Source organism: Dromaius novaehollandiae, chromosome 3 (assembly GCF_036370855.1).
Source record: "Dromaius novaehollandiae isolate bDroNov1 chromosome 3, bDroNov1.hap1, whole genome shotgun sequence".
NCBI classification, from domain to species: domain Eukaryota; kingdom Metazoa; phylum Chordata; class Aves; order Casuariiformes; family Dromaiidae; genus Dromaius; species Dromaius novaehollandiae.
This window is the reverse complement of record NC_088100.1, coordinates 115,917,452-115,943,453: the sequence shown is the minus strand read 5'-3', so window position 1 is coordinate 115,943,453 and position 26,002 is coordinate 115,917,452. Positions and strand designations below refer to the sequence as shown.

At 50.3% G+C, this 26,002-nt stretch overlaps 1 protein-coding gene across 2 annotated transcripts; it reads right to left on the bottom strand.

Moving 5' to 3' along the window:
• Positions 1 to 16,983: 16,983 nt before the first annotated feature.
• On the bottom strand, positions 16,984 to 25,490 carry PAX1 (paired box 1). Of its 2 annotated transcripts, XM_026106043.2 has the most exons (5): positions 25,234 to 25,490; positions 23,616 to 24,245; positions 22,170 to 22,312; positions 21,608 to 21,827; positions 16,984 to 17,872 (listed from the first exon to the last, which is right to left on the bottom strand). In XM_026106043.2, the coding sequence occupies exons 1-5, from the start codon at positions 25,235 to 25,237 to the stop codon at positions 17,781 to 17,783; spliced, it is 1,089 nt and encodes a 362-aa protein (XP_025961828.1). In that variant the 5' UTR covers positions 25,238 to 25,490; the 3' UTR covers positions 16,984 to 17,780. The 2 variants fall into 2 exon arrangements, with proteins under 2 accessions (XP_025961828.1, XP_025961829.1); XM_026106044.2 differs by lacking the exon at positions 21,608 to 21,827.
• Positions 25,491 to 26,002: the final 512 nt, after the last annotated feature.

Below are 26,002 nucleotides of genomic sequence, written 5' to 3'. Positions count from 1 at the left end.
GCATATTAAGCCAAACAGCATGTTTTCAGGTAACTAGTGTTTATAATCAGTTTGTAAAGCTAAAAAGACTCCAGATCGCAATGCACCCAAGAAAAAATATGTAGAAAACATTTTTTTCCTTTGCATATGCATGCAAATGCCAAATTAACATCTGCATACAATATACACTCTGGTCAGACCCAAAATATTGTTGTGGTTATGGCCAATTCACTTAAAAGCCTATGTGTTTAAAAGCTCACATTAGTATGGATGAAATGTTTTCTGTTCCTTTAACTTTTTTTAGGGTTGGGGTGTTTTTTTTTTAAGTTAAAGTTTCACATTAATGGTACTTATAAACCACAGCTGTTTCACTGTAATATATAACAATAGTGTTTTGTATCTGAGTAAGTTTGGAAATCTTCATGCTTACTCAATTCTTCCAAAACCAAAAGCAACCCCACTTGTTCCTTGAAATGGAAGAGGTATCTGTAGTGTTTGCAAAACAATTAGATTCTTGACAACTTTTCATAAAGATTATGTTTTGCTATTGCTTTGGAGATGAGATGAAATTCGATCTCAGAGTCAGATGAAATTTGACAATTTTGGCTTTGGGACCTTTTTGCTATTGTTACAGAAAAGGAAAGGCTTAGCTGGCTACTTAATTTGTGCTGGTGAGCCTTTTTAGGGGATGGAGGCACACTTCAGGTGGTGTAAAAAGACTGGTGTCACTGGTGTCAAGGGAAGGGAACAAAGCTGGCTTTGAATCCTGTCCACTCAATTAAGAACTGAACAAAGAGCAAAATGCCAAGAGGCAACATCGTAGAGGAACAGAAATTCTGCCCCTTTCCCCACCTATGTTTATTTTGGGTGTCAGAGTAATGGGGGGGGGGGGGGTTTCCACACTTTCCCTGCTTCCCCTGACGTCTGAGAGTCACAGGGAAGAAAGAGAGAACGTCCAAGAGGCAGCATGCTGCTGGGAGCACAGCCAAATGACAGCAGGCTGTTAAAGTAGAGAACCTGTTATATATTGATTATAGCACCTGTGTGTGTCTTCACAACAAAAATATGGATCCTAAGAGCAAACTAGTTGAGTGGCCTCTGTGAAACCATCAGGTAAACTGCCTAAAACTCTTGCCTAAGACTCTTGCGAGGAGTCTTAGTAATATGAACAAAGGTCTGTAAAAACATGTTGTGACTAACAGCTTTATAATGTAGGGCTTTTTCCTCTGCAATCATCCTCAATAAAATGGTTTTCAAATGAGCGCTTAGGAAAGCACTTTGCCCTCCCAGGCTGTTTTTGCTATGCTGTGTTTACTTTCTCTCCTCTTCTGTCCCTGTCTGGCTCAATAGCGTTGCCAAAGTTGGAAACTGTATGGCAGTGCCTGGACAGAAGTACCCTTATTGCATACGGCTGCTGTGCTCCTGCTCAGGGTTTCCCAGCTGGAGACGTGTGTGCATACCTGTGTGCGAATCTGACCCATTCGATCTGCTGAATGTGTCCTGCACAAATAGCAATGCAAATTATTCAGCTTGGCTGGTAGCTGTGGGTAGCCCTCGATAGAGCCAGACGGTCTAGCTTTGGTAATAAATGAAAGGAGCAGGACACTTTCTGCCTCTTTCTCCTCTCTGCTGACCCTCCTTCAGTCTAGGTGGAGGTGAATCATTTCTTCCCTTCCATGGTATATTCACAACAGAAGCAGAGAAGGGGACGTTGATGACATGGCAAAGTTGCTAGTGATGTTCAAGAGAGTAAAAACGAAATCCTGGGCAAAGCACTGCAGAGGGATCTTCTGATGCTGAATGACTGAAGAGTAAAATGGCAGATGAAATTCAGTAATGGTAAAAACATATTAACATCAGCTCTATAGTAGCCAAAAGAGCAAACTGCTTAATGAAGCTTTTCTGGAAAGGAATGAAAAGCAGAGGTGTAATTATTGAGAAATCCAAGGTGCACCCACATTGTAAAACCTGCCTAAGTCCTTCCACCATCCCAAAATAACTTATTTGGAGTACAGATGGGACCAAGAAGGACAACACAGATGACTGATTTGGAGCCAGTTCCCCATGAGAACAAATAGGCAAGGATTCCTCAGGTCTGGGAGCAGCAACACTGTGGGGCCATGCGAGAGGACTCTCAAGCTCCCAGAGAAATGATTAGGCAGCAGGGTTCAAACCAACAAGCAGCCATACATTTTTATGTATGACTGTGGAATTTGTTTCCATGGGATGCTGGGAGGACAACAGTGCATTCATGGTTGAAAGGGGAGTAGGCAAACTCATGGAGGAGAGAGGCATTGGTGAGTCTTAAACACAACAATCTGAATGTAGTTTCTGGTTCAGAAAGTCCCCAAGCGACAGGATTCTGGTAATGGGTTGGCTGTGCTGGAGGCAGGACCCCACAGTTATTCTAACACTCCAGCTCTCTCCCAGCCTTGTGCAAAGGTGGGATACAGGTTCATTCCCAAGATGTTATGCATGTCCAGCCACTGCCTGGACTTACCACACAGGTCAGACTTTGGGGCTCCCAGGAATCCCCAAATCCTCAAATTCTCCTCAGTGAAAATTTCCAGGTAGGAAAAAGAGGTAGAAGGAAAATCCATAAATACCATCATTTCCTCTTCCTGTTTCTTTCGCCTCCTACAGAAATATCTGTCCAGACCTCTTTTGCAGGGTATAGCTTTCCGAACTAGGTATGTGTTTGCACATACATCCCCTTTGGCAGTGTTAAGTGGCTCTGAGTGACACTCCTGACAATGCAAGTCCCTTTGCAGCCTGAGATCTGAGGACTCGGGGGCAGACACCTTCAGTAGCAAGATATAGTCCCCATTTCTGCTGAACAGTAGCAATTATTGAAGTCTTTCAGTTCAGCTTTCTGAACTGAGAGGAGAAAGCAGCAGTATGGACCCCAGACTGACACACACGTTGAGGATTCATGCTGTGGCATTGTAGTTAATTATTGCTCCTGGCAATGTTCCTGTGTCTCAACTGTCCTGGTTCACACTTCCTTGCACTAAACTGAAGTGTCAAAAACAAGGGTTTGTACTAAGATATCACACTATGTTCTGGGGTGGATCAAGCACAAATACACAAACTCATGGTGGTGGAAAGGGGATCTCTACAACCAGTTTGACCACTAAGGAAAACACCAGGAATGACAGAAATGTTAGCATTGCTTCTTTATTTCCACCCTGAGCTGGGATGAAGCACAAAGAGCATATAGGAAACCTCCTTCTGTCAGCCTCAAATTCAGAGATGGGCTTCCAGAGAGGAAACCTTACTCTCTGGATCAACTCCAGTTTGATGGAAGAGTACAGGAACAAACTCTTTTGCTGTTTGCAACAGCTTCTTCCTCTTCCCAGCTTTCCCTCAGCAGAAAAGTCTATCACAAACTAGGCATCTGCCAAACATTTCTTCTGAGATGGAGTCTTGTTTGGACAGCACAGGAAAATCATGCGAAGGACTTGCCTAGTAATGGCCCAAACCTGGGCACACGGTTGTTAGCGAATGTGAGCGATTTTGGGTCACACTAGTTCTATGCTTCATTAGCAGGACAGATTCCCACTGACTCTTTGCGTGATGTGAAAAGAGTTTGTCAGTAGCTTACATTTTTTCAAATGGACCATTACCATGTATATTTGTCTGGACTCCTTCAGTTCAATTCTGGATTTTCGGGATCATGCCTGATTTTGGCTTCTGGCAGTTCTGTTTGCAGGTACATTCAGGCCTAGAGCACCCAGAAAATTCAGTCAAGAATGGGTGCTCTGTGCTGCGCAAACACCATGTAACAGTAACACCATGCTTATGTAGGCACACGGAAGGCTACTGTTAGAATAGCAATTCCTTACCTTTATTTTCAAAGTTGGTGATCTCTCAGTCATCCTGTAAGTTCCCACCCAGGCCCCAGTTAGGAAAGCACTTATGTGTATATTGCTAAACTGTGACTACCTTTGCAGTCCCATGCAGGTATGGGATTCTTGTGCGTATATTAGCCCCTGATGGGCGTATCACAAACCTGTTTCCAAGACCACGCAAGGTCACTCTCTGCTATAGATTCCAGGTCTAGAACTTGTCTTTAGCAGATGTGGCTTGTGCTTTTTGGCTGTGGAGGTCACTGGTTCTATCCCTAGCTTCAGCGGTGACCACAGAAAGGGATATGCAAGCCTGAGGGTGCCGGCAAACAGGGTATGTGCAGCTCTTTTGCCAAGAGCAAGCAGAAGATCGAATTACTGAAAGAGGGTATTTTATTTTCACTTTCAAGCAGATTATGAAGCAGTTTTTTTCCTCAGCACAATTCATCTCTTTCTTCAAACCTCCAGTTTTACGGGAGAGGTTTTGAAGTGGCCTCATTTGTAATCTGACCTCGCTTCTTGTCATATTTGCATCATCGGCTCTGGGGGCCATGCTAGGATGCTGACAAGTATTCCTAACTTTAAAATATGACTCTTTGGCAACCCAAAGAAGAAAAAAGAAAAATATCCTGCTGTCTTTGGAGTTTTTCTGCAGAAAAGGGATGAGGGTTCATGGCACAACACAACTGCAACCAGGATTGTCCAAAGTTGCCTGTATCCCACTCTGCTTTATTCCTGCTCGTAATATTATGAGTCCAGTTATTTTTTTCCCATGGACAATCCCCTAGGGGCTAGCAGGAAACTGCAGCTGAAAAAATGTAAGGAGATGGGTTTGTTGCTTGCTGCACAGAATGAGTTGTGGATACAAAGCCTGCACATCACTCCAAGCGTCCTGCCTTCTTCAGGGGGTCAAGCTGGATCAGAAAAATCCATGGCAAACTATACTCCCCCAGTGGATACCACCCCATAGGACACACATGCAATTGGACGCTGGAGGAGGGAAGGGCTTGCTTGTGATTACAAAATGAAACTTATAGGATCTCCTGTCAGTTGTGCCTCTTCTTCCCTGCATGACAACGCTGTGTCTTCTCTCCTGGTTCGTGACCCTACGCTGTGTGGCACCGCGGTCCTGGTCAGCTGTGTCTGGCCCTTGGGTATTACATATCCAAGGAGCAGCTCTGGGGCTTTGTGTAAATGCGTGAGGTTTGGCAGGTCCAACCAAGGCCACCACAGCTGAAGCCAAGTGGCCAGAGCTGCCCTTTGGCAAAGGGAGGTCTTCCCTGGGGGAAGAGGCACAGAAACAGCACTGGATCATAGCAAAGGCTGATACAGCGCCTAGGAAATAGGAAGGAACTATTTTAAGCTCACTCCCCAAGGTTTATGAAACCAATCTTGTCTCTCACCTCCCCTCTCACTTCCCCTTTCTTGTGCAAATAATTTGTGGCCAATCTCAGCACTATTTGACTGAGCACAGGGGCTCTCAGAAAGAACTCCCCTTCTACACATTTCATGAAAACTGGCTGCCCAGTAGAGGAGACAGACCCAAGGCATGTAGAACTCAACCACTGTATGTTATAGCTGGCAATAGTGAGCAGCCACATAGCCCTGGATTAACTTTTTCAGGGTGTGAGTGGGCAGGGAATGGCACAATTCTTAAGGGAATTCAATAGTAATCTTACTTACAGAATAATCATTCAACCTCCAAAGAGTGATCACTGTAAGTATTGCTCAGGTGGAGCTGCTGTCTGACCTTCAAAAGCCATTCTTAGGTTCCTAGCAAACATACATTGCAGTTTTTAGGAATGATGGAGCCTTGTGTTTATCTTCCAGTAAAGACTATATAAGATTTCAAATGATAAATACTTTTTTTTCCACTATTTTTCTGAGACCAGACTTTTACATCACCAACCACAAAAAAAAAAAAATCTGTTAGGCCTTTGACAGAAACCTTCTTTATAATAAAGTTAAAATACCTGGCACTAGATCTTGTGCTCATGTAAAGAGATATAGCCTAATTGACTCATTGGAACTACATAGATTTCTGTAGGTGGATCTTGATGGTTAAAAAAAGTTTTAGGCCTATGTAGATTTAGAAGCAATTTCTGTTAATCACTCAATACTTCAAGAGACTCTTCAAGAGTTTAGGGTTATATGTGCATGTAAGCATTTTCAAGGAGGAGACCAAAAGATGTTCCAGCCAGCCCTGAAATTAAAAACGTAAATATGAAATATTAAAAACAGATCCGTTCTAGAGAAGAACTTTGACATTGCCACAAATCTGCAGAAGAAAGGGAAAACTCTGGCGTATAAATTCATGACATCACTTTTTGAGAACCTGATGCCAAAACAGTGCTATCTCTGGGAGAGCTTCAGTGAAAGCTTTTGTCGTGTTTGCCAGGTTAATACAACTTTGAGATAAAAGTGTTTTCATATTTATACTGCAGAACTGGAAGAGGGGAGGTAATGTTTTCCCCAAGGGAAATATTGCATTCATATATGAGTATCAAGTCAAAAAACAGAAAATTTGCCATCTTTGAGCAAGTCATTGATCTCCCTTACCCAACTTGCTCTAGAATCAATTGACACGCGATGCTTCTGAAAGAAGACAGAAAACAACAGTGTTCCTGGGTCACTGAATAATATTATACTTAAGGTTCAGGAAATTTTTTGCTTCAGTTTATCATCGCCAGCTTCCCACAAATTATCGAGAGGAACTTTTGTCAAAACTCTGGAACCACTGCACTCCTTTAGTTTTTCTCCTGCGTCAATCACCTCAGGGGTCAGGGAGGAGGTGGGAAGGGGTCCGAAACATATAATGAAATGCAAAATCATAAACTAACACTGTCCTGGAAAACACCTCCTTATCCAGTGAAGTCTTTATAACTCACACCATGCAGAAATCCTATTTCAGTTCTGAAACTGATTGTTCCTTTGTAGCATTCTCTGTCCTTGTGAATGGTGGTCCATATTTCTTCATGATTCAGAGAAACCATTTCTACCATTGCAAAGAAAGCTGGCACAGCAAGGCAGCCTTTCGTTACCTTTTCTAGCAGTTACCACAGCAGTAAGGACTGAGTTTTATGTGTTTGGGGACTAAAGAAGAAAAGAATGGTTCAAATCCTTACCCTTGATCAAGGAGAAAATAGTTTTTCCCTCCAGTTTTGCATAGTAGACAGAACTTGCAAGCATGCAGAATTGGCATGGAACCAGAGAACCTTTATTAAAGGAAAGAAAAGCTACAAGAAGCTTATGGATCCTAGAACTGCAACAATCAAATTAAGGTTAAGCACACAGCGAATTTGCAGCCACATTCATTTCCACACCAGGCCGTTTTCTGTGACTACCTTTGTTAACCTCTTCCCTCCACACACCTCAGACCTGAATCTTGATTTGGATCTCTTCTACTCGGGTAGTGACAAGTGAGGAACGATCCTCTGGTTAGACTCCATTCAGAGTAAACACTGGAAGGGGAAACCCTGACAAACTCTACCTGCTGCACCTGCTAAGGTGCCCTTTCCTCAGGCTGAGTGGTCCATTCTGGGAAGCTGTTTCCCACCCCAGGGTCCTTTCTACATTACTAGATTTTCAACAGAGAGAAAACAAGAGAGAGGTGACTCTCAGCCCAAGGGCAGACTCTTGTCCCGTTCTCCTACTCAGAGTCCAGACTTCACCTCCTGACGAGAGTCTGGTATGTCCAACACAGGTGCAATGACCTCCAAACATGGCAGGAGGAACTGTGAGCACATGAAATAGGTAAAACAGATTAATCTCCATTGCTGTTGTTTTCTCTTCCCAACAGCAAGGACAGCAGGGAGTTCATTTTGCTCTAAAGCTTCAGATATAAATGTCTCTCAGCATCTTCAGGAAATAAAAGCTTGTTCTTCAATCTTTCACTATGGCAGTGGATGTCTTGGGCACCAAACAAGCAACACAAATATTATAGCTGTATTCGGTGCTGATGTTAGCAGGTGTTTATGAAAGCAGAGTTACACTTCCGGAGATTATTGCTGTCATCTCTGGGACTATCTGGATAACCTAGTAGTATATCTGGTCTAGGAATATGCTGAATGTGCTGCATCTCTCAGTATAGGGAATTTATCAATAGTAGTGTAGACTCATGGGGATTTCTGTCCTTTCAGAGCTGTCCCATGGAGAAGGGCAGAGTTCACTAAGTTGATGCCAGGCAAGGGCTCTCCTTGGAGTAATATTCAGCATGACAGTTGTCTGTTTCTTGGTACCTGGGGTAAAATTCTGGCTTTGCTAAAGCTAATGACAAAATTCCCATTGGCTTCCAAAGGAGCCAGGTTTTCAACCAGGGCTCTCTTCTCTTGCTAGAGCTCACTCAGTAGTGCCAGAGAGATGGAATTTTGGCTGCTCCAAGGAGACAGGATGATAAGATGTAGGCCAGCATATTGCTACCATGAGATGCTCCAGAGCAGAGCCCCAGAGGGCCAGGCTATTCCTGTTTGAGAGAGCTGGAGAGGCAGGAGCAATGACTATTACAGAGACAGAGGGGATAAAGGGGCAGCTGAATCCACCATATGTATAACAGTGGATGCTGCTTAACACACCCCAGCATCTGCCTCTAAGATAGCAGAGGAGTGCCTGGTTTTCTGGGGCATGGAAAACGCATTGTAGGGCCAGCGCAGTTTTCTGTCCCATGCCAGTCTCCTTCTGTAGGCAATGGTCCTCAGTTCCCATGCCTGCAACCAGCCCTGGTCTGAACTTCTATGTAATACTTGCATGTGGTGTTAGTTCTTCTTGTCATGGGCCAACAGCAAAACCAGAGAGGACTTTGTAGAGTGGCATTTAGGGAAATAACTAAGGGAACTGTAAAGCTTTGGATGGAAAAGCCATCCAAGATAGCTGTCCAAGACAAATCCACCATCAGAAATTACTACTTTGAGAACACTGAACCAGGAATGACAAAGGTGAATTGTCTGAAGTGAGGCAGAGATCCTGCTTTCTATGAGAATGCATTAGCTTTCTGGAACAGAGCAACACACACACACACACGCGCACAAACATGAGACTGGATTTGTAACTAGACCTGACAAGGAAATGGACAGCCTAAGAAAAGAGTGACTGAATAACAAAGGCCAAGTTTCAGAGATGTGAGCCAACTGGAAAGACTGTACAGACTGTAATCCAGCCTGGATAGTGTAAAGTTCTGCCCTGGCTATCAATATTTTTAGCTAAGTTTGTCTGAGGCATGTTTAGATTTCATCACCTTTCACATTTGGGTTCTCTCCCCGTCAAATATATTTACTGTTAATTAAGACTTTTTGAATGAGACTGTGGGCAACTGTCAGAGCAGAAACACGTTGGGATAGCCCCCAAAATAGAAGACACAATCTTCTGTGATCCTGTCACTGTTAAGATCCTTACACTGTAAAATAAAGACAGGAAAACTAGACAACTGAAAAGCTCTGGAGGCTGCTAGGCATGATTAAACACACCAGAAGGGCATTACCTGTGGTCTGGCAGAAATCTATCAGAGCTAACAAATCAAAGGGATGGGGAAGGTCACACCCAACAGAGGAAACTGACTGGGAGAAAGATGAAAAATCTGTAGGCACGCAGATTGGGGGGGGGGGGGGGGGGAGGGGATGAAAAACTGATTTATTCATTTGTTTTGGGCCTGGAATGAAGGCTGGCCATGATGCAATCACTTTAGGATCCATATCATTTTACTTACTCTACTGAGCTTCTAAGCTTTGCCCACAGATCTACCGGATCTGAGTTTTTTCCCAGAAAACATTGTCAGTGTAGGAGTTAACCACTAGATTCGTAGTCCTTAAACTCAAAATCTTCTTAGAGGCTTCACAGCTCTTCTAGAGCTCTCTTTTAGTTTTGGACAGTTATTAGGCATCTCAACTTCTAAATGAGAAGCTGAGCCCATATTTTCTCCTTTAATCACAGTGTGAAAGAGCACACAGTCAGCGTGTTTCTGTCAGTGGACAGAAAAATTCTCCATTGCCTTTGTTCCTGCTGTGAGACAGGACCACTGAAAAGGTGCTGGTCAGCAAGGCACTCCTCCAAGTTCAGTCCAGTCTCACACTTAACCTGAAAGTGCCCAAAGTGGTATTTATTAAGAGAAAACATTATGAAGTGCCTGAATGATCTGAGAATCAAAGTCCCATTTGGAAAAGTAACTTAAGCAGTTGTGGAAGGTTTGTAAATTTGCAAATGACAGTTTGGTCTATAACTTCAGTTGCAAGCAGGGCACCTATTCTCATATCTTCTTTGCAAATGCCCAGCACAGCCTTTCTTCACACACATCCAGCCAGCTCCTGTTGTGATCTGCTCCTTGTGCTGACATTTAAACAAGAATAAAGTGAGGAATGGGATGACATTGTCCAGATCTGGGAGTGTGCAGCACTCTGCACTGATGCAAATGACAGCTCAAAGTACAGAGCAATGGAGAAGCAGACCTTGTGAGAGCAGCCACAATCTGTACTTGTGCCAAACATCTGCAAGTCCCACTTCTACAGCACGGCTTGTTTCTAACCAGAGTGATGTTTTTAAATCTTTATGATTCTTAACATACTAAAAAGAAAATAAATATGCGGTCCACCAGTGAGTCTCCAGTAACAAAGTGCAGGTCATTGAACAAGGTCTGTAATATTCTCCATTCTGCTCCGCACTCTTAAAAGAAACAGTGCTAAAGATATATGGGTCAGGTAGAGCTGATGGAAACAGTTTCAGCTTAATTTTTTTCCATCAGAAAATGCCATTTCATCAAAATTGACATGTTCCAAGGGATGGTATCGATTTTGACAAAATCGTCAGTGAAAAAGTGTCAAAATGAATTGTTTCCACCCTCCTGCTTTTTTCCAGTAAATTCAAAAAGTTCTGCTTCGATCAAGTCCAATTTTCTCTTGATTATGTCAGTCTACTCACTGTGGAGAGGAATTTACTGTGAGTCAGGATCACAGAGAACCAAAGAAGCAGTTTTGCTGCTGGTTTTATTTTGGGATTTTCTTGGGATTTTTGCTTTCAGTGGGGAAATTAATTAGCTAAAATGCATGGAACAAACACTGATTCTGCTCAGTTCCACCTGGGATGAACTCGGCCCATTGACCTCAAGGCAGGCTTCATCAAAATATAGGTTAACATCTTTCCATTGTCAATCTTGCAGCCAAAATCTCCAAATTTGCAGCTAGAAGAGTGATTCACATTTGGGGCTCCCATCTGCACGGGAAAGTCTGGCACATCTGCATGGGTGTACCACACAGGTGATTAATACAGGCTCAGGAAACCATGAAGTGCCTGGCCAGCAGTAGGCTATGTGCACAGTGTATATATGCCTGGTAAGTCTACCACATCTACGAAGCATTAGACACATTGGACATAGCTCTCTCACTGGAGAACTGATTTGCATAGGCACAGAGGCTGTTCTCCAGCCTGAAGCTAGTCAGAGTTACTGTGCTCAAATGACCATAGCCCTCTTTTTCAATTCAAAAATGCCATCTTCTTCCCTTTTAATTTTTTTAGAAAAAGCAAGGCAATCAGCCTATGTCTCAAATTCAGCAGGCCTTCGTCAGTGCAGGAGGCAAGAAAATTCTTTATTAGCTACAGCACTGAGGAGGTTCCAAAGTGTGAGTTATCCAGTGAAGGTCAGTATTAACTTCCCTGCCATAAATTGTCCTGACCTGTCATTTCAGAGGATAGTGGGAATTGGAGGATAGAGGATAGCAGGGGATTGGATGGGGAAACATGCAGAAAAAGAAATGCATGAGTTTTGCTAACTCTAGCACCTTTCATCACATGTGCCCAACCTACACTCCTTCAAGGACAGATCAGTGTCCTGGAGCATCCTCCAGGAAAGGAGAATTTTGGGAGTGGACTGGATGAATTGTTGTCGTAGGGCAGGAGCAGTCTGTGGGCCAGATGGCTTGCTCCTACAGAAACCATCCTTTCCCACCCAGCATCTTTCCTAAGGGTTCCTAAAATCTATCCCAAGCATCAGACCCAGAGTGCAATGCAGTCACATGGGAGAGAAAGGGCAAGCAGCATATGGCCATCACAAGTTCCTAGTGGAAGCTCTTCCCGTGTGTTACAGCAATTGCCCTTCCAGATCTATATCCTAGCCTAAGCAGTCCTACTCACTCCCTTGCACATTTGGTCCTGTGTTCCTTCAGTCCTAGTCACAGTATCCATGTCCAGGAATTTCACATTCCCTCTCTCCCTGCTTCTTTATCCAGTCTGGATCCCTCCCACCCATACCCTGGCCTCCAGTTGCTCTCCCATCTCACTGCCTTCCCAATATCTGCAGCATTCACCTGTCTCCTTCAGTGGATGTCTCAGTCTCTGTGTCTCCTCTCATGGCTTCTTGAACCGGTTTCTCCCCTTTCACTTCCATCTCCCAACAACTTCCACTTCCTCCACCCATCAGATTCCTTGTCCCAGTAGACTTCCCACCAACCCGTGTAAGTTCACCTTTCATACTGTCTGCATTGAAATCAGTCAGATTTCCTCCTGGATACCAACAAGGCAAAGCTGAGAGCTTGGAGTAGATGGCTTTCCCGTTATCAGTTCAGACCTTCAGACCTAGATTTGAATCCAGAATGTCTTGGTTTTCCAACTGGAAGAAGTCATGCCCAACTCCAAAGAATCTTCAGAGCTACAACAATTACCATCATTGTCATTATTAACATGGGCCAAACAATGCATTTTTTCTTATTTTGTCAGAAATGAGTAATCTGCTTCAGCTGGAATTCATTTTCCTTCTCCCTCACCCTACTTTTTTCTCCTCTGCTGAAACATCAGCCTTAGGAAAGTGTTTGTTGTGGCAAATTTCACCCTGAATAATCTATTATCCAAGAAATTTCCAGTTACTGGGGATAAAGTCTTTTAATTGGAAGAGCCTGGTAGTTTCAATAACTCCTGTTACTACCAAGGCCATCAGCACTATATTCTCACCATACGGAGGTAAGAGAATGATCTTTCATGCTGGTGAGTTACCCAAGTCCGGTGCCTGAACTTTGGGACACCAGAAGCTAGGTGCACAAAGGCACTTAGCAGCCTGAATACCTGTGATTTCTGGGTCCTTATGTCTTGCTGGTAGCACATGAACCAGGATTCCCATTTTGTTCCAATAAATGAGTCAGCCAGGGCCTCCTAGGCTGAGCCAGGAGGAGCCAAGCCATGTTGATCTAAGCTTGATGTCACTGTGTATACAACCAACAAGACAAAGCTTGTGTGGCAAAGCTTGCATTCCTGCGGTCACATGAGGGTGGAGCATGGGGCTTGTTCCTGGAAACACAGGTACCAAGAGTATTTTCCCATCCAAAGAAGTTTCTCCATAACTCTCGTTGCTGGGCCATCCCAACCCATGGTGTCTCTGACCTGCTGCAACACACGAACAGCAGGTCTGCATGGGGACAGGTCATCAGGTTTTGTTTTACAGTTGCTCCACCTGCTCCACAAATATAGCCAGGCAGGGAAACTATGGAATAAATTTTAAGGTGGCTAGTTGTGGGTACGTGTATTTGTCTGTGTACGTACATGTGTAGCTGATCACACATGGAGTCAGGTCAGCAACTGCTCTGCAATAGCAGTCAGTCAGGATAAATAACTGGACTATGCTTCATTGTGAAAATGCCATTCTCACAAAGCAAAGCATGGGAAAAAAATGAAGACATCTATGAGCTTTCAGACAAAGACCTGAGTTAAATCCAATGACTGAAACAATCCTTGAATATGGATTTTTTTTAACTAAAAAGTCCCTTCCATAATCATAATTGTTAAAATTACATTTTTAATAAAGGCTACCAACAGTCAGTCCAGAAAAAAGCAGAAAGCAGAAGCTTGATTGTATCAGAGCCATTCTGATGTAACCCTGCTTGCATCTCTTTTCTTTCTGTGCCTGCCTGGGTTTTAAGTAATATGCCATGGAGTCATACAGCAGCTTTTAATGACACTTAAACAGTACATACCTACAGGAAAAAAGCAACCTGCCATGACAGGCATGCTTTGGGTTGACTGGGAATATTCTCTGCGTATCCTCTCACTGGGAAAGTAAATGTTTCCTTGCCATTTGCAATAGGCTCCTTTTATGTATTCATGGAACAATAGGGTCTCCCTCTGGTGGCAAATGTAGCCCGAGGTATGTTGACACTGCAGTTAGAGATGGGATTGCAGGATGTGAGAGCTGGCTTTAATCTAGCAGCCCAGAGTATCAGCAAGGCTGTGTGGTGCCCTCACTGTCTGGCTGCGCTGATGAAAGAGCTGCTGGGCCCGCCATCACTTTCCATTGCTTCCCCTGCCTGCACATGTGCCAGCAGTGCCATCACGGGGGTGTTCCCCAGTCCGCTCCAGGCATAACTGCTCACAGTAGCTTTAATAGTTTGAATTGTTGGTGTCTGCTCATGCAGCATGAAGCAGACTGGGGAACAAAAGGAGGATCTGTGCTGCCCTCAGAGCTTGGGGAGAGGCAGAGCTCAGGGTAACAACCCACTGCTCAGGGTGGCAGTGCCTCCTGACCATGGATGTGGGGCCAGAGCAGGATGTTTGTCCATCAGCTGGTGGTTGAGACAAAGCAACTTCAACTTCTGCCTGGATCTACCAGAGGTAGCCAATTGGGCCTGGACAGTCTGTATAGAAACTAAGCTAGGAGGACGAGAGGCACTGATGTGTCCGATCACAGTGTGGACGGAGCCCAAATGATCTCGGTAACCCCATGTCAAAGCCTTGTCACCCAGCTACATGGAGTTTGAACTCATTCTCTTGCCTTCAGTGCAGAGCTTCTCCAGCTGCCTCTGAATTGCAGCTTGCCTTTTCTCCAGCAGCCCTGGAAATGCTTGTGAAGGGACATTTTTGCCATGGGGCTGTAGTGGATTTCAAGCATCGAGTTGTTGGTTGGGATTTTGGGCAGGTTTCTAGCAGCCTGAGAAGGGAATACCCTGGGCCGTCACACACAGTCTTGACACAACCCTGATGCAATGAATCGGCCTCTGCGCTACATCTCTGCCTGACTAATGTACTCATATCGCCCTCACCCCAGATGGCCATCAGAGCCCCCAGTCCGATCTCCACACAGTACAGGAGCATTAAGCCCATCACTCAGGCGGTCGGGGGAAACTGAGAATTAAACAGTTGTGTCCTCTTTTGGTGGGATGCCTCCCACCTAGCTAGCAGGGAATGCCAAACTGAGCATGAGGCTTTGGGGGCAAAGACTACGGATTTTAGGGTGAATCTGGCACTGAAATACTTCAAAGGCCTGAGCTTTAGGGACCACAAGGTATTGCAGAGCTATATAAGCACTGTGAAAGAACAGAACAGCAACCTACAGGGCAAGGGACTGTGTTTGCAGTCTATTTAGCCTCCTAAAGATGGGCTGCGACCACAGCTGTGAAAAACCCTGCTTCTTCAGGCACCTCCACAATGTGGTAACTCAGTATGGGTAATTCACATGACTCCGCTTCCCAGAAGAAGGGCATGGACATATTATTCAGCCCAGCTTTTTGGCAGCCTCAGTAGCACTGCCAGAAGGATGTGGGTGCAGGACACAGACTAGCTCTCCCCTCTGGGGGACATCGCTCTGCAGTGATGCCCACCTGGGACAGCAGAGGATATTACGGGGGGCTGGAGGATGGGGAATCCCAGCAGAAATCAGGATGCCGTTGATTCAGTGAGTAAAGGAAGTCGTCAGTCCCTGCCCACTGAAATATTGGGACTAGAATTGCCTGAAGGCATATCTGGAGTCAGCACAGAGAAGGGCATCCCCACGCATGAGCAGAGCTGTACGCTGGGTTGCTGGTGGTTGAACCAGGGCTTTGGAGTGTGACTGCTAAATGAGGCCAGGAGTGCCTTGTTCACATACAGCATCATGCAGAGGGGAAAGGGGTGAGCCAGGGCTGCCCTCAAAGAAGAGACACTTGTTAAGCAAGTTTCTTCAGACTCATAAGCAATGAGGTTAAATACTGGGATGTGAAGGGTCTCCTTTGGCCTTCCAGACCAGCAAAATACTGGGATGTGAAGGGTCTCCTTTGGCCTTCCAGACCAGCAGAATCCCGAGAAGAATGGGGTTTGGGTTGTCCTGTTTCTCCCCTCTTCCCAAGGAGAGATCACATTAATTTAGCTGCTGTGGTGATCCATATAGGCATTTAAGGATGTTTCTGCCATCATTTCCAAAGCTGATTTGCCACATGTTTGAATATAACTTTAAATTGATAAACCTTGCAGAGGGGCTAGAAACTGTTAGTTATCTGTTTCAGGTGACTTCTCTGGCCTCACATCCCTTAAAATATATTTAGTAACAGCCTTGGAGTTCGATCTTTTCCTTGGATAGTACTCTCAGCTACTTAAAATTCACTCCTTTCCCTCCCCGTGCTTTGTAGTCAGTTGCAAAGATGAGAGCTAGCTGGAGGCTCTGCAACAGCAGAGGCAAAACTGAATTTTGCCACCCCGAGGTTGAAGGCAAAATAATTTCCTGGGGTGGTATGTCAGATTTGGCATCATTGTCCCTCCCTCACTCCCTCCCACAAAGACACACTCTCTGCAAAAAGTCAAGCATGTATTCTCCTGCCAGGATATTTCCTCCCTGCCCCACTGTAGGACCTTCCCCTTCTCTAGACAATGAAGGGACCAAAGCCAATGGCCGCTGCTGGTGGAGCCAGGGAATTCAAAAGCCCAGTGGAGCCCATCCTGAAAGCTCTGCGATCCAGCTGGACAGGAGGAGGGGCACGAACCCTGGTGTGTGGGCTCTGAGAGGCAAGCCCGCAGCTCATCCCACTGCTCGCCCCAGCAAGAGGCAGGAGCCAGGTGAGGCAGGTGGAAGCAAGCCTGGGGCTGGAAGGCAGGGGACAACCTCTCCGCGTGCCATTAGAGGCAGCTGTGGCAGAAGCAGGAGCTGTCCCATAGGCCCTGCAGCATCAGGAGTCACCCAGCTGGGGCTCAATCACCCCTGGGTTTAGGAGAACATAGTATCTGCAAACATGAGTAGGGCCACTGCATGCTTGGCTCTGCTCCAGCCCTCCATAAGAGACCAGGCCTTCCTGAAGAGCCTATAATCTAAGCAGACAAGACAAAGGAGCTGTGATTTCCCATCTGGACAGCAACTGAGTGTCTGGTCCAAAGTCACATAAGGAATCTGCCACAGAGCTGCAATGTGCTTGGGGCCCTTGGGTGGGTGGGTGCATGAGTGGGTGAGGAAATATAGATCAAGAAAAAAGTGGTGCCTCCCAGCGAAGTGCCCCCAGAGGTCCCACTGGGTATCTGCCATGCAGAGGCAACCAAAGGATGTAATCTGAGGCTCAGGGAAGCTGGAAGAAGCTGGTGGTGTTTAATCAGACTCCAAGGGCCCACAGCACCAGGGAAGGAATTCAGCAGTGTGCGCCCATGGTAGTCACTTTTTATTAAGGTTTGTTATTATAAAAATATATCATAAAATGTTGTGGCATATTTGTCCATTTACACTCTGGGACAGAGGCACTGAAAGACTTGCAAGGATAATGCTTCATAGCACAGTCTGTCTGGCTGTGGCTTTCGAAAACCAAATACCCCTCCCTGGAGGAAGTGTGCTCCCTTGGGCTAGGATAAAGCCTGGGATGCTTCAAACAATAATTTTGGGACAGAGATATTTGCTGCTCTCTATCCAATGGTCTTCATGGACAGTGGGAAGGAGAAAGAAAAAATGAAAGAAAAAAAGACAAAAAGAAAGAAAGAAGGAAGGAAGACTGATTCTCTTCTGTCATCCCTTTCCAATCTGATCGGGGTTAATGTTTCCCTCAGGGCAGTGTGGATGAATGTCCAGATCACACTCACTTGTGCATGAATTTGCCATTGAAGAACATAACCTCTTTTGCCCGAGCTTGCTTCAAACCAGCCACTTCTGCTCTCTCCACAGGCACCTGTTGGATGCAGTAGCACTTCAGGCTTCAGTTATAGTTTCAAAGCTGCAGGTGCTTATTCCAAACTCACTGTCTCTTGACTGATGCTCTGCAGGCTCTAGGAAGAGGAGGCTGGGATAGAAAGTCCATGGATAGTGTTTAGAGAATCCGGAGATTTCCCTACAGGGCTGGCAGGTTTTCTGTCCACAACTGCAAGAAGAGTAGAGCAAAAAAAACAGAGAAGGCAGAGGATTGGCAGGCTCCAAATGCATTGTCCAAGACCAGATGGCAGCTAGGCATATTCCACATGAGTGCACACATGGAGACCACTGCTCAGTGTCACACTGGTCCCAACGCATCCCCTGAGAGCAGCTCATCCCCAAGCGACTGAGACCCCCCACCTGGCTGCCCTAGAGGGAAGCCAGCCTTTCCAACACTGACAGGCTCAGTATAGCATATCTCTAGGGAGGGAACAGAGTGAGGAAAGAGGAGATGTGTCCACCAAGCCATACGGATGACAGACCCTGCTCTGCCACTGCTGGGGATCTGGATCTGCTTGGGCAGACAACAGGGATCCATCCCAGCAGACAAGTCCCAGGCACCTTGTTAAAACCTGCGGCCCTAGGTCCCCTGGGAGGGGACTGTGTCACCAGGGCTTCTTGTGCTCCTGGATCAGAGACGGTGTTTTGGGAAAGGCACCAAGTCCTTCCTTAGCCAGGGCTTGCTTTCCCCTCCCTCATCCTGAAGAGGTTTCCCTGATTTGTCTAGGAGGCTGGATAAACCTCTCCTCATCCCTCCCCTTTCGCTGGAGGAAGTCCCAGACAAGTGTGTGGCCAAAAGGGGCCGTTTGTCCCCAATATCTCTCCTGGGCAGGTTTATATGCAGGGTCCCGTCTGCCCTAGAAAAGCCTCTGTCTGCATTGCCAGACCAGGGACAGAGAGGAGCCCAGCTGCCCTCACATTGCCTTTTCCTACAGCTCCTGCCTTTTTTTTTTTTTTTTTTTTTTTTTTTTTTTGAGGCGGGGCAGGGGGCATTTTCAGACACAGGCTGTTTTTTCCTGTGTACTTTTCAGCTTGCATTAGCAAAAGCCATACAGCAAGTACCCTGCTGCAGCCAGAGGAAGGGGTCTCCTGCTCCAGCTGTCAGGTCTGAGCCCTGTCTCAGATGGAATCTTTTCTCCTGCCCCGCATGGAGAGCAGGAGAGAGAAAGAGGGGGGAAAAAAGAGAAAAAGAAAAAGAAAAAGAAAAAGAGAGGAAAAGGGGAAGGGGGAGGGTCGGCAGCCCATGCCAGGTCCCATGTAATTGCTCCTGAGCCTCTTCTTTCCAGCTCACCTGCCCCGGGTCACCCGCCCCGCGCTGGCCGGTCCCGGCCGTGCGGCTCCGCGAGAGGAGCTGCCGGTTCCTGGCGGGAGGGTCGGGCCGGGCCGGGCCGGACCGGACCCCGAGGGGGTGCGGCGCCGCGCATCCCCCTCGCCGTGCCCGCGCCCGGGGCCTTGCCGTCGGGGGGGGCCTCTCCAGCTGTAAGGCAAGGGGTGTGCTGGGGCGGGGGGGGTACAAAATGCCCCCGGGGCTGTTGCGGACATGTGCGTGGATCAGATGCGAAGGGAATTTTTTCTGGGAAAATAACGGCTTTCCAGTCGGAAAAGGCCTGAATCAGCGGGTGAAATTGTCCGGCTGATTCTGCCTGTCTTACGTTCTCGTCTCTGTCTTTCTCTCCTTCTCTCTTTCCTTCTTTCGCTTTCTTCCTTTTTTTCCTCTCTCTGTTTCTCTCTTTCTCGGCTTCCCTCTCTTTCCCTCTCTCTCCCGGTTCCTTACAAGGTCCCGCACAGCCCCAGCCAGCCCAAGCGCAAATGCACCTAGCGGGAACAAGCCAGGGACAGAAAAGCAGACTGATTAACTCAGGGTAGCTCCTGGGTAGTAGCTGGGATGGGATAAAACCGCATCGCTTTTCCCTCCGCCGAGACTACCGGGTTTCCCCGGGGCGGAGCGGCAGGACCCTCCCGGAGCGGGGGGGGTGAGTCCCACTTGATGGGGAGCAGGGCTCGGGGGCCTGGGAAGGGTGAAGGTCCCATGTTGATATTAAAAATCGTCTTCAGAAGTTGTTAATTAAATTCTGCTCCAGGTTCTAGCAGTTAAGCTGCCCCACGGGAGAGATGCGTAGCTGCAAGTCCCCGCAGCCCGCTCCGAAGGGCTTCTCGGCTCTGCACGTCTGCTGCCCTCCCCAAAAGGGGCTCCAGATTTTTTTTCCTCCATCAACCCCACCTTTCCTTTCTTTTTTTCTCTTTTTTTTTCTCGGATGATCGTATATTTGGTTTGTCCTAGATAAATCGCTGAACCAGAAAACCGATCCTAATGAAATTAAAAATAAAAAGCGTTTAAAGAAAAATCGCTTAAAGAAACTATGTGGGCCTTTTGGCGGTGACAATTTTAAGAGTGGCAAGCCAGAAAGTCTCAGGCTCCTCAGTCACTTAAAAACTTGGGGAGAATACCCCGAAAAGCATAGTAAATGCAAAGAAATTTCTGCATCTCAAATATGCATAGGTCGTCTTTGTTCGTTTGCTTGCTTGCTTACTTCGCTTTCTCTCCTTCTCCCTTTCCTTTCCTTTCCCGTGCTCACTCATTCACTTTCTCGCTTTCTTTCTGTTTCCCTATTTCTTTCAAAGAGCAGGTTTATGATTATCCGTTTTCATCCATTGATATTCGCAATAACTCATTCCCCGGGACAGCTGGTGTTATAACTCGCAGCAGGTTGCCGTAGTTAGATAGAAATGGTAAAGAGTTCGTATAAAATAACAACAACAAAGAAATAGACTGATAAGTGGGAAATGAATTGCAAATGTGAGAAAGTTTAGAAAGTATAATACTACGCAAAGAGGGAAATACATCGACTGGGATTTTTTTATCCAGAACCTGTGAGTTAGTATTTTCTAAATGAAACGACCTATCGAGGGAATGAAGCTTCCATAAATGAACCGAAGTAATTAACAGGAGAATAAACCTTCTAATTAACAGGATCTAAAATATATGTTCAGATCAAAACCATGTGATTCTCATACCGAGTTTATCTTTAAATACTCCCTATTGGGGGGGGGGGGGGCAGGGAACCTAGTATGAAAGATTTATAATGCTAATAATTTTTAATTGAGAACTGTGCCTTTCTTAGCGCTGAATGATTTCTGGATTATCAGGCAGTTCTGCAAGACTCCCTGGTAAAATGAACGTAGCAAACATGCCTATTTAACACTGCTAATATTAAGAGGACTGCGGAAAAAAGTCTGTGATGTGTAAGCTCCCTCCTCGTTATTTTCTTGTATTTACTGTGCGATAAGGGCTGTCGGACGACGCGTCCCTTGTCAGCCTCCCCGCACAGGCACTGAGGACCTCGCGAATTCTTCTGAGAAGGAAATCTTTGTTTTCGGGAATTAAAAGCAGAATGTTTGCCCTCGATCTTTCTGCTTCCTTTGAGATTTCCAGCGCACACGATTGAAAATTAAGAGGAAAAAATACTTCCAGTTTAAAGCCCTGCTGTTTTGACGGGTACCAGCTAGGCACATGCTGGCTCGCAGGGATAAATTTGGACCCATCGCACACGCCGGCGGGGGGGCCGCGCAGGGTGGGGGGGAGTGGCGCTGCCCTTTGGGGAGCAAACAGCCGGACCTGCGGCCCCGGGGCGGCTCTCCGCCTCTGCGCCGGGTCTGGGAAGCGGCAGGACGGAGGCAGGAGCCGCCAGCCCGGCCGACGCCGCTTGGAGCCTGGGAGGCTTCGTCCGGCGAGGAAATACTGTGGCAGCGCAGCCCCGAGACGGGCCGCCCGGGGGTCTCCACGAGCCCGGGGGGTCTCCACGCAGCCGGCCGCCCTCCGGCTCTCCCCACCGCCCTCGGGACACGCGTGGGGCGCGCACCCACGCGGGGCCCGCGACCCAGCCGCCCCGGCCCCGCGGCTCACCTTCCCTGCCGGGGTGCTTGAAAGCCATCGCCGCGGCCAGGTCGCCCCCGTGCACCGCCACGCCGGGCCCATGGTGGGCCAGGGGGTTGCCCTGGGCCGGCCAGTGGTGGCCCGGGGGCAGGTAGCCGCCGCCGGGCCCGCCGTAGACGCCGTGCTGGTTGGAGGCCGGGTAGGCGCAGGCCGGGAGGAAGCCGCCCACGGCGGAGAGCCCCGCGGCAGGCTGCGGGAAGAAGGGGCAGAGCTGGGCCGGGGGACCTGCAGCCCTGGGGGGGGGGTCTCCCCCCTCCACCCGCACCCCACCCCAGGGGCGCGGACGGGGAGCGCCGGGGCACAGGCCGCGCGGGGAAATACCCCCACGTGTGGGGCTCCGTGGGCAGCGGGGATCCAAAACCCCCGGGGCTCCAACGCCGGGCAGGGAGCTGGTTTTCGGGTGGTGCGAGCTGCCCGGAGCAGCCGCCGCGACGCGGGTCCGGAGCCGAGGGGGGGGGGTCGGAGCAGTGTGAAAATGACCCTGCTGCCCCCCCCACGCCTCCGGCAGCCCTCCCCCGCCGGGACCCGTTACCTGCGGGTATTTGATATCTCCCTCCACGGCGGCTTTGTCGATGCCGTTGACCCCCTGGGCCGGCGGGAAGGCCGTTCGGTTCACGCCGGGCCAGTCCTCCATTTTTGGGGGGTAGGCAGACCCCTCGCTGCCGGACAGAGCCCCTGGGGGAGAAGACACCGGCGGCTCCATTAGCCTGCTGCCCTCTGCCCGGCCGCCTCCGTCCCAGCCGGTTTCGTGCCCGGCGGTGCCAGCGGCCCCGAAACGGGGTGGGGGGGAGACCCCCGTTTGCAAGTGCCCGCTCGTGTAGCCCCGCGGCGGGTCTCGGGGGGACATTCACCCCGCTGCCTCCCTCGCCCTCCGCGGCCGCGGCGCAGCGCAGCGGCTCGGGCCGCCCCGCCGGGGCGCAGCCCGGTTCTGCCGCCCCGGGGGCCGGGACTGACCGCTGACGGCGCAGCCCTGACGGCCGGGGTTAAGCCCGGCTCGGTTCACCTTTCGGTTGCAGTGCCCCCCCCGCCCCGCACGACCCAGGTCCCATCGCCCCTGCCTCTTGGCGTTACCCCGCCACTTTCATGCTCTCCTATAATTTAAGAGGCCCAATTTCTCTTCTGACGAAGGAGATTTATAAAAGTGACATCGGAATTTTAAAGATAAATGATTGCGCGGAGGGAAACGCATGCGGTTGATTTACTCGGGCTCTTGGAAGGATAAAAGGAGTCTCTCCCCTTTCCGCCCCCCACGGCCTCTCCATGTACCCCCCGGAGCCTGCGCGGGGCAGCGCGGCCGGGCGCGGGGCTGCGGCGCCGGCGGGGACGGCGGCCCGGCACTGCCCCTCGTTTCCCCGGCGCTGCTCGGCATCCAGGGCCGGGGACCCGGGGTGGGGATGGGGGGGCGCTTTTCAATTCCTCCTCCCCAAGTTGTTTTTTTAAGGAAAACAGCGATCTCGCGGCAGAGAGGGCCCAGAAAGTGCCATGCCCTGCGCGCTCAGCAGTGGCGACATGAATTTCGGAGGTCGCTTTCTTTCCTTTTCCTCCTCATTTTTTTTCTCCGCTTTTTCTCCCCTATTTTTCTTTTTCCCCCTATTTTTCTTTTTTCTCCCCCCCCCCATATTTTTTTTTTCTTTGCAAATGGAAATTCAGGGCTCCGAATTTGCGGTCGGCAATCTATCATCCCTACGAAAATATTTTCCACATTTTTCATAAAAAGTTCAAGATGTCTGAACCTCGCCGCATCTGGCCCCGCCGCTCCGTCCTGCCGGCGCGGGATGCTGCGATCAAAAAAAAAGAGAAAAAAGCGGGGGGGGGGCTGCTAGCTGGGACGGAGTGGGGGCGATCCTTGTATTTATTCCTCCGGGCCGAGCCGCCGCGGACGGGGCCGGCCTCGGAGTGCCGCGACTGGAGCGGGGTGCGAGAGGGCCTGGGTCCTCAGCCGGAAACGCGCGAGAGCCTCCGCCACCGCGGTACCTACCCGTCTGCTCCACGAAGGTCCGGATGCCCAGGATGTTGGTGACGGAGTGAGCCGACGGCCAGGAGCGGGGGATGCTGACATGGGTCGCCGTGACGGGCGCTCCCGGGTGGCCGCCCACCTTGGCGGCCGGCGAGGCCATGGGGCTGGGGTAGGGGTACTGGTAGATGTGGTTGTAGGGCAGGGCGGGCTGCGGCGGCGGCTGCTTGCTGCCGTCGTAGGGGCCGGGCTGGGAGAGGTTCCCGATTTTGTTCCGCAAGATCCGGCTGATGGAGCTGACCGAGGGCACGTTGTACTTGTCGCAGACGCCGTCCGCCAGCAGCCGGTCGCGGATCTCCCAGGCGAAGATGCCGGGGTCGCCCTGCTTGTAGTCCCTGATGTGCTTCACCACGTTGGGGGTGGTGACCCGCGGCTTGCTGCCGCCGATGGCGCCGGGCAGGATGGAGCCGGTCTCGTTGTAGCGGGCCAGGATCTTGCTCACGCAGCCGTGGGAGACGCGGAGCTGGCGGCTGATGTCGCAGGGCCGGATGCCGAGCTGCGCCAGCTCCACGATGCGCAGCCGGACGGCGTTGGGCAGCGGCCGCCCGTTGACGAACACGCCGCCCAGCTGGTTCACCTCGCCGTAGCTCTGCTCTGCGGGGACGGGGGGGCGGCGGGCGACAGCGGTGCAGCGTTACCGCCGCGGCCGCCCCCCGCCCGGCCGCGGGCGCGCAGCGGGCTAGGGCCGCCGCGGGCCTTGCAAGTGTGTGTGTGTGGGGGGGGGGGGGGTGAGCACGGCGGGCTGCGCAGGCAGGGCGGACGGACGGGTCTCTGATAGCGCCGGCCGCAAGCGGAGCGGCCAGCGGCGAGGTAGACGTGAGGCAGCGCCAGCACTGCGAGGAGATGGAAAGGAAAGGAAAGGGGAAAGGAAAGGGGAAAGGAAAGGGGAAAGGAAAGGGGAAAGGAAAGGGGAAAGGAAAGGGGAAAGGAAAGGGGAAAGGAAAGGGGAAAGGAAAGGGGAAAGGAAAGGGGAAAGGAAAGGGGAAAGGAAAGGGGAAAGGAAAGGGGAAAGGAAAGGGGAAAGGAAAGGGGAAAGGAAAGGAAAGGAAGAGAGAAAGAAAGGAAAAGGGAGAGAGAAAGGAAACAAGAAACAGAAAGTAAGAAAGAGAAAGAAAAGAGAGAGAGAGAAGATAGACAGACCATTAGGCAGACAGAAACAGAGACAGACAATCAGACAGAAAGACAGCCAGACAGACAGCCAGAAAGGAAGAGAGACAGACAGACAGAAAGAGGAAAAGAGAGAGAAAACGAGAAAGAAAGAAAGGGCGAGTAGCACGGACACCGTTCCCACAGCCCGGCCCGTCGCGCAGGACCCCTGCCCGCCGCCACGACGCACCGGCGGCCGCGTCCGGCCTCTCCCCCGGGCCCCGCGGCCACTGTCCCCTCCGCGGCCGAGCCCGAGGGGCTCCGGCCCGGCCCCTGCCCTTCGCCACCCGCGCCGAGTCCGCCCGCCCGCCCGCGGAGCGAAACCGCGGCGGGCCCCGTGCCGGTGCCGCCTGGCCCGGTTCAGCCGGGCTCGGCTCCGTTCGGCCCGGCCCGGCTTGCCCGGCAGCCCCTTCCCGCGGCCGCCCCCGCTCCTTACCCATCGCCCGGCACCGGGGATGCGCCGCGTCGCCGCCGGCCGCGGAGGGAGCAGCGCCTGCCTGCCGCGCTGCAGCCGGCCCGGCATAGAGGGCACGGGAGCCGCGGGGGGCAGCGACCCCCCGGTGCCTCTCTGCCCCTGGCCCGGCTGCGCTGGGGGCCGGCGGGGAGCCCGGCGGCTGCGGGCCTCGCTGGCGGCGCTGGCCGGTTCCCCGCTCGCGGGGAGCCCCCGCCGCTAGCTGGGATCAATTTGACGTGAGAAACACGTCAATCTCGGCCGTCACGTTAGAGGCGCCGAAACGGGCCGCCCATTGGCTCCCGGGCTGCTCCTAAATGGCCGCGGCCGCCGCTCGCCGCCGCGGCTGCGGGGGGGCACGGTGACCCCCCCCCCCGGCCCGCTCCGCCCGCCCCCTCGGGGTTCCCCGCCGCCCCACGCCCTGACATCCCAGCGCCCTGCTTCGGAGGTGCTCGGGGCTGCGGGAAGGTGGGGGGGGTCCGCCCCACTCCTGCCCCCCAGGATCCCTCCCCCGCTCCCATTTCCACGCGGGACGCGGACCCCCGCGGGCAAGGGCGCAGCGCGGGCACCTGCCCCCGCCGCCGGCCGCCCCAGCCCCGGCGGGCCCCGGCCTGGCGCACACGGACCGCGCGGGGCATCGCCCCCGGCAGCCGGGAATGGGGCAGCCGGCTTGGACCGCGAGGGAAGGCGCCTGCTTCACCGCGAGAATCTCCTGGCGCACCGGCTCCTGCCTGTTCACGCCGGACATCTCCCC

Excerpts from the sequence above, each read along its gene's own strand:
- PAX1 (XM_026106043.2), bottom strand. Across the intron at positions 21,828-22,169 it reads GAGATATCAAATACCCGCAG|CCTGCCGCGGGGCTCTCCGC; the intron begins GTAACGGGTCCC and ends TTCTTCCCGCAG. Across the intron at positions 17,873-21,607 it reads CAAGCACCCCGGCAGGGAAG|TTGTGGACAGAAAACCTGCC; the intron begins GTGAGCCGCGGG and ends CTCTTCTTGCAG.